This window comes from Rhinolophus sinicus, linkage group LG02 (genome assembly GCF_036562045.2).
Source record: "Rhinolophus sinicus isolate RSC01 linkage group LG02, ASM3656204v1, whole genome shotgun sequence".
Taxonomy (NCBI): Eukaryota; Metazoa; Chordata; class Mammalia; order Chiroptera; family Rhinolophidae; genus Rhinolophus; species Rhinolophus sinicus.
Window position 1 is genome coordinate 45,557,411 of NC_133752.1, and position 10,547 is coordinate 45,567,957.

At 33.9% G+C, this 10,547-nt stretch overlaps 1 protein-coding gene across 1 annotated transcript; it reads right to left on the reverse strand.

Annotated features, from left to right (window-relative positions):
• Positions 1–2,943: 2,943 nt before the first annotated feature.
• On the reverse strand, positions 2,944–10,164 carry SPP1 (secreted phosphoprotein 1). The gene is made up of 7 exons (XM_019719344.2): positions 10,027–10,164; positions 8,866–8,933; positions 8,715–8,753; positions 6,250–6,330; positions 5,911–5,952; positions 4,474–4,800; positions 2,944–3,767 (listed from the first exon to the last, which is right to left on the reverse strand). Exons 2-7 carry the CDS (start codon positions 8,917–8,919, stop codon positions 3,363–3,365), a joined length of 948 nt encoding a protein of 315 aa, XP_019574903.2. The 5' UTR covers positions 8,920–8,933; positions 10,027–10,164; the 3' UTR covers positions 2,944–3,362.
• Between the last annotated feature and the right edge of the window lie 383 nt (positions 10,165–10,547).

The following is a 10,547-nucleotide window of genomic DNA, read 5'->3' on the forward strand; positions in this document are numbered from 1 at the left end:
CCTTTGTTGCTTATGTTTCTCAGGATTTTCCTTCATGTTATTGTATGTTTATTTTTTCATATGGACTTTAGAATTAGCTTGCATAGCTCTAGGAAAAAAATTTTGCTTCGATTTTAAATCACATTACATTTATATATTACTTGGGGGAGAACTGAAATCTTTATGGTGTTAAATTGTCCCATGTGAAAAAAAAACCACAGGAATGTTTCACAGATTTTCTAATATACTTTTGGCACATTTTCTGATTTTTATCTTTTTTCGTTTCTATATTAAATGAAATTATATCTTTTAAAGAGTTGCTGTTTGTATATATGTTTTTAGGTAACTTTTATATCATGCTACCTTACAGAACTTGGTAGTTATTTATAGTACTGATTTTCTGTTTTATAGGTGTAGTATTACATAATGTACATAAAGATATAATTTTATTCTTTGTCAATTCTTATGTCTATAAATGGTTATGATTATTAGCTTATAGCTCCAATATTATGCTATATATTAGTGGAGACAGAGGACATACTTCTTTTGTCCTTGATCTTAATGAGAATGACTTTAATGCTTCTCCATTAAGTATGATACTGGCTTTCAAGCTGAGGTATAAAATATTTCATCATGTTAAGGAAGTATCCCTTAATTTTTATATTATTTCTATGAACTTTAAGAATGACTGTTGAAATTTATGAAAGTCTGTGTTACATTTTATTATTTGCTCACAACTCTTTCCTTTTTCCCTTTGTCTATCGTGATTCACTGTGGGGAGAGGGGTACACTTTACCTGAACATTAATATTGGGTTTGACCATGTGGCTTGCTTTTAACAATGGAATTTGATCAAAAGTGGAATTTGATTTCTGGCTGAATATCAACCCCTACTGGACTCCTGTTTCCTTGACTGGGACCTTTGGCTCAGCCAGAAACAGTACAGTTGATTCACTGTGGGGAGAGGGGTACACTTTACCTGAACATTAATATTGGATTTGACCATGTAGCTTGCTTTTAACAATGGAATTTGATCAAAAGTGGCAGTGTATCAGTTCTGAGCCCAAAGTATCACATTTCTGCTCATCCCTCTTGTGTTTCTGCCTCTGCTATCAGAAAGATGGACCCAGGTTGTTGCTGATCTCAGATAGAGAGACAAACGGAGCAGCCCTGAATCCATCCTATAGCCTGAAGCACAACCACCCCTGCCAACCCACAGACTGTTGAGTGAGAAGAAGAAAAATATTTGAGGTTGTCAGCCACTGAGATATTGGGTGTGTTTGTTACTCATTATTTTCACAGAAATAGCTGACTAAAACAAAATCTCTACATCTAATCACAGGACATCTTTCTCCATAGATCTAACTATATGGTGAATTACGAGAAATGAATTTACTAATATTAAAACTTAATTGTCCAAGAATAAACCCCCTTTGATTATGTTACATTCTTTAAACTTGATTTTAGATTTTGTTTGCTGGCATTTTATTTAGGATTTTTCCATTGCTAGTCATGAGTGAGAATGGTTTATAGTTTTTGTTTTGTTTTGTTTTGCTTTGTTTTGTTTTGTATGTGTTTGCAATCTTTACCAGGTTTGAGTGTCAAAGTTACACTCATTTCATAAAGATCACTTGAGAGTTTTCCATCTCTGCTACAATTTATATGGTATTGGGATTATCTGGTTTTTGTAGGTTAGATAGAATTCCCCTGTAAAATCATTTGGGTCTAGTTTCTATAGTTAGTTCTTTGATAACATTTTCTCTTGCCTCTATATAAATTTATTTATGTTTTCCATGTATAGCAAGGTCAATTTTGGTAAATTGTATTTTCCTAGAAAAAAGTCCAATTCATCTAGGTTTTCCATTAGTTTTATATTGAGTTGTGCAAAGTAGTCTCTTGTAAATTTTAAAATGTCCTCAGTTTCATTGGTGATCTCTTTCTTTTAATTTCTTATTTTTGTTTACTACCTTTCTTCCTTTATTGTGTTAGCTAGTGGCTTATCTATTTTGTTGACTTTTTTTTTTAATGGAGAACCGTCATTTTGATTTATTAATTTCTACTATTCTTCTGTTCTCTACCTCATTCTTTTTGCTTTTAACTTTATTATTTCCTTCCTTATACCTTCTTTTGCTTTACTTTGCTGCTCTCCTAATTCTTAAGATGGGAGCTTAATTTATTTATTTTCATTCTTTTATTTATTTTTTTGTTGCTGCAAAAATTAAGGCTATGAATTTTCTATGATCACTGGTTTAACTATACTCTATTGATTTTGTGTTTTCATAATGATTCTTTCTTTTTTTTTTAGAAATTCAGCAATTTAAATTTTTCCTCTTTTGTCCCAAGAATTGTTTAATAGAAAATTTCTTTAAGTTCTACATGGAATTTCTAGTTTTAGAAATACCAGAGAAGCAAGACAAGGAAATAAAGACATTTGCTCCACTTTAGATTTCCAGAACTTTTAGTTTTGAATGAAATAAAAAAATTTTGATTATTACCTAAAATTTCATAAAAATTTTTCCCAATATAAAGGGACTATTTGTTTATTTTCTATGAGTAATCAGAATAGCTATGGGACCTACCCAAGTTTTCATCCAAGGATAAGAAAGCAATAAATTTACTGAACAAATTAATAAGAAAAAAATAAAATTGTTTGTGATTGCATTTAGGCTTTTGTTAGCTTTTATATAAGCTTTGTGAAAATTAGAAAAATGTGCTCCCACTGGGTGAAAGCAACCTACAGAGACCTGCATGGTGGGAGGATTTCTGGCTGAATATCAACCCCTATTGGACTCCTGTTTCCTTGACTGGGACCTTTGGCTCAGCCAGAAACAGTACAGTTGATACAGCAGTTCCTGGATTGCTCTCTACTAAGTCCAGCACATTCATTAAAATGGTTATATCTGTTAATTATTGGGCAACTGTGGGAAACAAAATAAGAAAAGCAATTGGCACAACCAGACTCTCATTACATTCCAGATATAAGATTTATTCACACAAAAATAATCACAACAAAATGTACAATAATTTGAAAAACAAAAGATAGTGACATAAAATTTTATATTCTCTCTTACAAGTATGTAAAAGTATTTTGTTTGCTTCTACATAAATTTTTATTCACGAAGGAATAGCAAACAATAAAATGCAGTGATAGCTTGCATTTCTTCTATGGAAAGAACATAGACTAAGCCCTGAAGCTTTTCGTTTAAAAGGGCGTTATCACGAAGCCACACACTAAACTACTGATCAAAAACATCATCTATTTCTAGATCCATGTACATATACATTCACCAACTAAGCTGAGAAATAAGCATTTTATATCCTCTTCCACTCCACTATATATTTTTTCCTTTTAACTAAAAGCAAGAAATTGTATTTTTCTTTTTTTTAATTGACTTCAGATGATGCACTTTCTAATTCATGAGAAACGCGAAATTTCAGGTGTTTATCTTGTTCCTCACTCTTAGGGTCTAGGACTAGCTTGTCTTCAAGGCTATGAAATTCTTGGCTATGGAATTCATGGCTAACTTTGGAATTTTCCTGACTATCAATTACATCAGAATGCTCATGGCTCTCATCCTTTGCCTTCAGCTTATATTCTTTGGGATGCTTGTGGCTGTAGGTTTCCACACTGTGGTCATCCAGCTGACTTGTTTCCTGACTGTCCTTCCCATGGCTGTCCCAGTCAGAAGCCACTTGCAGTCCCTGGGCAACAAGGATGGCCTTGTGTGCATCGTCCACGTCCTCGCTTTCCACATGTGACGTGAGGTCCTCCTCTGTAGCATCAGGATACTGAATCATAGCACAAAAGGAAGAAGAATTAAATGACAGCCATGGATGGGAACATTGTCATTCTTTTCTGCTCTTGAGCTTTTAGGCCAGTTTATACTGAAAACAATCTAAATTTGGCTGAAATAAAAAATAATACTAGCATGTTACTTTGTTTTTCACCAAGCTCTTTCATATGTTATCTCCTTCAGTGTAATAGGTACATCAATTATATATGTGATGAAACCTATGAGGTAGGTCTCATTACCTCTGTTTTACATGAAGGAAAAGTGAACTGAAATTAAAAAGTAAAGTGAATAGTAAAGGGCCAAGCTATGTATCAAATCCAGATCCTTTGACTATAGATTCAGTGTAATTTGCAACTCCACCATTCCTCTTGGGTATTTAACTTCGAAATGTGACTACTGTATTGTGAACATAATTGCTGTTTTCTAAAGTCTATTTTAATCTAAAAAACAAGTGAATAGAATAAATATTTTATAGCTGGAATTTGGAAAAATAGCATTGTGATTGAGAGATGAAATTAGAGAGAAATTATATGGACTTAAACATAAAAAAATACCCACCTAAGTGGAAAAAGGTTTTATATTCAATGGTATATTCAAAGTAATAATAATGCTTGCTTGCTGAATGAATGAATATTCAGACTCTGGTTCCTAGAATTGGGCTCTAATCATAATCATCTTGATGAGCATGTTAAAGTATTTACCTGGACTGCAGATCTGTGGAACTTCTTAGATTTTGACCTCAGTCCATAAGCCACACTATCACCTCGGCCATTATACGTGTCTCTTGTGGGGACAGGTGGAGTGACAACTCCAGGGGTCCCTGGAAAGTCGGTGGGAAAATCAGTAACCACTTCATCAGATTCATCAGACTGGTTAGACTCATCAGAAGTGTCCGAGTCGTCGGGACGATCATCAGCGTCATCTGACTCATTTGAGTCAATGGAGTCCTGGCTGTCCACGTGTTCATCATCGTCATCATCCACGTCATCTGTGAGGTCATGGCTTTCATTGGACGTACTTGGGAGGGTCTAAAATCAAGATGGCAAGAAAAATTAATGTAAGGGCATTTATTTTCCCTTAGCCTTTCCAGTGCATTTTTTTTTTTTTTTTACTATCTTTTTTTCAGTTTCAGGATCTTCGCATCCACAACAATGTACTCAGTGGCTTTTAGGAGCTCAACTGAGCATCTTCCAACTTCTCTTTTAACACAAAGAAAAACGGAATCATAATCTGAGGTATTTTTCTTGCTTCCCCATAAAAAATTATTTTCCTGGATATTTTCAAGTCAAATATATGAGTATAATATTTGTATTGGTAACATTGTTTTTTCTTTTCACATTAGACATTATTTAATATGCCAAATTCAATGATGCAATAAATACAGACACATAATTGTGAGATGACTTTCTCTATGTGAAATGAGAATTCTCAGGAGATCTGAGCATCCATATGTTAATGCATGCACCAAAACCTGAAACCACTTCCTTATTAGCATAGATAATCGAAAGGTGACTTTGTTATGCATATGTATAAAGTACAGCAGATTTGTCAATTGAATTAATCAGTAAATGTCTATTAAACTTCCGATTAGCAAATATACTGGCTACTTATCTAACTTTCCTTATTAGTGATTTTAAGTATATTAAAAGAGAATCCTAAGGAAAACAAATTTAACTTATCTCTTTGCTTAACAAATATATTAATAGTCCTAATAAGAAGTCCTAATTACTAGTCCTAATAATAGTTTTCAAGTAAACCATTATGTTAGAAACAGAAATGTACCTAGATGTAAAATCTTGGGTTTGATAGGTATTAATTAGATGCGTATCAGATATTAGATGTAACATCTATAAAATACCTTACATCAACTGCAAGAAGCTTAGTATTTCAAATAATAGTCATTAGTAAACATTTCTGGTCACACTAAATTTATCTGAACAAAACTGGTATTTCTGACATTTAGTAAATACATGTTTTCTTGCTGAGCAAGTTTTAGACTGGCAATTTACTGGAAAATTTGCTAATGGAATTTTGTCAAAATTGAACCCAGGCAACGTCATTAGAAAAAAGAGTGGCTTCTTTTGTCTCTCCAAGGCATGGTAGGCATGGTGGGCCTCTGATTCAAAGTGAGAACTCACCTCTTGTTTGAAGTCAGCAGTTTCTTCAGAGGACACAGCATTCTGAAGAAGGAAAGGCCATATCAGTGTATATCATGCATGTTTAACTTTTTTTCCCCAAAAGTTAGCCTTTTCCACCCAAAGCATGTCTTATGTTTTTAGCCTCATTGGTGAATGACTTAAAGGGGAAGAAGTCAACATGACAGATCAATTGGTGTCCTAAGCTCACATATTTACCAACAGGCAGGAAGGATCTACTTACCCAGCCCAAATGGCCTGATTGATGGCTTTTTTTTTTTTTTTTAATGTTGTTGCTCTTTAATTGCAAGACATTTAATTTTTAAAATTAATTAAAAATACCTGTGGTGCTAGGAGATTCTGCTTCTGAGATGGGTCAGGCTTTAGCCATGTGGCTACAGCATCTGGGTATTTGTTGTAAAGCTACAAAAAAGTTGCATATTTGTCATTATTTAAAAGAAAAGTAACATAGGGATATCTAAGTGATAAGCTGAAAAAACAACTATACTTCACCAATAGTGGTGGATAAGCATAATATGCATATAGATAGTCAACCAGAGCCTTAGATACTCCTTTTCTAAGTTATTTTTTCTGGCATTTATTTAATAAACTCTTACAGAGCACTTATTGTGGGCCAGGCACTCTTTTGAAGTGAATTACATATATTCATTCATTTAATCTTCTCAATCCCCTATGAGACAGGTATCATTATTGTTTCCATTTCGCAGATCAGGAGAAACTCAGCCACAGTGTAGTTAAGAGCCAGGGTTCAAATCCAGATAAACTGGCGCTTTATACTCATCTTAACACTGTGCCTTCCTACTCTGTGTTTACTAACTGAAATTTCCTCTCACATAAAACACATCTAAAGCAGAGATACCCTTAATTAGTGTTGATCTTCATTGTTTCCTTCCCTATGGAACAAAGAGAAACTTTCTAAGTCTGTGATGTCCAGTGTGGTATCTTCTAGTCACATAACATGTGACTATTTAAATTTAAGTTAAGTAAAATTATCTACAATAAAACACTCAGTTCCTCAGTTGCACTAGCTACTTTTGAATGTTTAATAGCCACATATAGCTAGTGGCTATCTTAGTGGATGGTGCAGAAATATAATATTAACATCACTGCACAAAAGTTTCACCTCTCTAAGGTGCCAAAGACATGAATGGAATGGTCTTTCTTTTAGCCAAGTTATTTATTTGGAAAATGATTATAATATGCTACAACAGAGGAATGGAAATTGCTCTGAATGTGTGTCATCTTATGGGCTGTATCACCCGTGGCCAAGCACCTCAAATCCCTGTCATTGAGAATGAGAACCCTAAAGTTCCATAGAGTTCCTTCACGGCCATCAAGGTGTTTGGGCGTTGGGCGGAGAAGAGGAGGGAGGAAACCAGCCATCACTTTGTGTTTCCCTATGGCTGACTGTGACCTGAGCAGCTTTGGATTGGGCTTCTCTGAAAGTTTTTGCTGAAATAAGGGATTCCTTGCTGACAAAAGGTACAAAAAGCTACTGGTCTAGATGGGTTCAAAGTTTGTCTCCTTTTTTTTCTTTAAAAATATATTTATATAAGTATTATATAGAAATATAATTTATATTTGTTATATACATCCTGATGATACATGCAATACACGCTCAGGGAGAATGTATTTATAGGTTAAATTTATAATTCAAAATGTAAAATGAAAAAAATAAAGCTAAGCAAAATAAACAGGCTAAAATCCACCCAATAATTATAACACTCACAAATAATCAGTGTTCATCTTCAGAGGTGTCTCCTTATAGACTTCCCATATTTTCTACTAAATTTCTAGGATTTTAAAAGATTGAGCTCTTCACTTAACTCTTAATAATTATTTCATAACTTATACTGCCATGGCTTCATGTGCCATATTTTTTTTCTATTAAAAAGACACTAATTCTTGCATGACCTCTATCTTCTCTGAAAATGTTCATTTTTCTGGCTTATTGTTTTGATGCAATACCTGTGTTCTTAAATCAATTGGAAAACAGACCCACCCCCACACACTCACTTGCACACCCAACCACACACAATACCTCTCCTAGTGTCTTTATTAAGCAATCTAATTACAGTGACTCTGGGCAACTCTACATTGGCCTTTATTCCGTTCATGTGAATTGGACTCTGTGTCTTTTTGTCCAAGCTCCTTGGGACAATGACCATTTGTTGTTCAGCTGGCACAGTTTCATCTATTGTGGAGGGGCAGGTACATCTATGGTGCTGGTCAAGAACTTATAATAAAGAGTTTGATTTGGGCTGATGTTTGGTTAGAAAAATGTGATCTAAAGTCAGCTGACAAGCACAATAGATGCAAACAGCATAAATAGGCTTTCGTTTTATAATGGGCTTCTTAGCAAAAATCTTAGGAGATATTGTAAATATTATAGTCATATAAGTTGTCCAATATGTGAGATGAATTGTAAAGAAACTTTCACTAAGTAAAACAAAGGACAGAATTTTCTACTTATAGAACAATATGTTGACTCTTGGAAAGGAAGTCTCACAACTTCACAGAACTCAGTTTACATGAGTGATAATAATGGCCTACAGCATTATTTTATTAAATTAAAAAATCTAGTTTGATGTTTGGAGCTTATATTTAATTAAAAATTATACTGTGCTTGGTATTGGCCTAGAACGAAAGCAGGCAGTCAATAAATACTTATAAATTAACAGGCTTGACTATGAAAACAAGTAAAATTGCAACAAATATGTTTGTGGTGCTTCTTGAAGCAGTTGGATAAATCATTTAACTGTATGATAAACCTATAAGATGCTTACCTGCCTTTCCTCAGAGCTGCCAGAATCGGCATGTTTAACCTTTGAAACAGAAAAGATGAAGAAAGATTACAATGTGAATGTGTTCCCAGTACTTGAGAGTGTACAACTTATTTATTTTGAGGAATTTTCTTTACGATTCTATAGTACTCACTGGAAGGGTGTAGGCGATGCCTAAGAGGCAGAAGCAAATCACTGCAATTCTCATGGTAGTGATTTTTCCTGCAAAAAATTTGTAATGAATATTTGATCACAGGTTAAAATGGTGATACCTTTTTATGCTACCACATTACAAAATAACCACAAAAAAATATATTTTTTGTAAAGTATTTTCTACTTCCTAGAGAACACTTTTCTTTTTAACATTATGGTCTTTTGAGTTACTATTTGTAATGCCGCCCTTATTCTCCATCTTTCTCCATTAGGCCAGGGAGGGGGAATTTTGCAAGTCTGTATATTCAACTTTTAAATTTAGAGTTTCAGAGATTACACCATTATTAGCTGATATGGCCAGCTATCTAAATCTAAACACAGCTCAACAGTAATTTAATTAAAATAATAAGCTAGTATGGGAATCTTTACTTTTCAGAGAAGAAAAACAAAGAGAAAGAGAAAATAAAACCATGAAAGAAATTTGCTTTCTCCATTTTTTCAGCATGCATTTCAAATATGATTTTTAACTTAAATTATTAAAAAGGTACTACTTTAGGTGAGATGAAGCTATCTCTAAAATGAGTTATTTAAATAAGTTTTTCTCCAATTTGAAACAAAAAAGGAAACATTGAAAACAGTCAACAGCTTTTCTATTTGTGATAATAAGTCTACATAGTGTCAAACAGGTATTTTGGTGAAAATTTTAACAGTTAAATACAGAAGTGAAATATTTAGAAAGGGTTTTTTTTCCTTGAAAATAGGATTAATCAAATAATTTTAAAAAGTGTGCTATCATTGCCTTACATTAACACTAAAGATCATTTTCCTTTTAAATGCCTTCACAATCATCTATCCATTTAAAATGAAATAGGTATAAATCATTGCACAGGAGCACAGAATTTTACTTTTTTTTTTTTTTGGATTGAAAGAAGTAGTTTCAGTTCTTTTAAGGACTCAGTGGAAGGAATTTTAAGTTTTATATTTGACTGGCTTTCAAACTAGCTGGTCACCTATCCTCTGTATTCCGGCATGCTTACTCAAGACTAGAACAATTTAAATCTGATTAGCAGCAGTACAGTTAAACTATTTCCCTTAGAACTTGACCTTCTCCATGAATTGAAACTGAATAGGACAACAGCAAAATAATAAACTGCAGGCTTACCTTGGTCTGAGGTGGGCTCAGAAGACTGCCACTGACCTGAGAAGAGAGTCTAGTCCCAGATGGAGCTGCACTCCTTGCTTCCTCTCTTGCTGCTGACAACCAGGACCTGCCAGAATTTAAATGCTGCTCCAGACTTTCCCCACCGACACAGGGAGGCGGAGAGATGTGTCATGAGGTTTTTTTGCCACTGCCCAACCCACTTGCTCCCACACTTCCCCCTCTGGTTTTGTGGTTAACACACCCCCCCACACCCACACACACCCACAAGTTAAAACATTACTTATTTACAATATCATTAACTAGATATTTTTTTTATGGGAATGGCATTTAGCATCATGAAAGGGTACCTAAGGGTCCCATCAAAAAAGGGGGGAAATGACTAGTTCTTACAAAGACTTTATAATTTCTGAATTGGAAGAAAAAATATTAACACAAATAAATCTTAAATAAAATTAAATAGAATGTGTTTTGCTTCTTTCAGTTTAAATAACAGATCAGATAATATATACAACTACATTTGC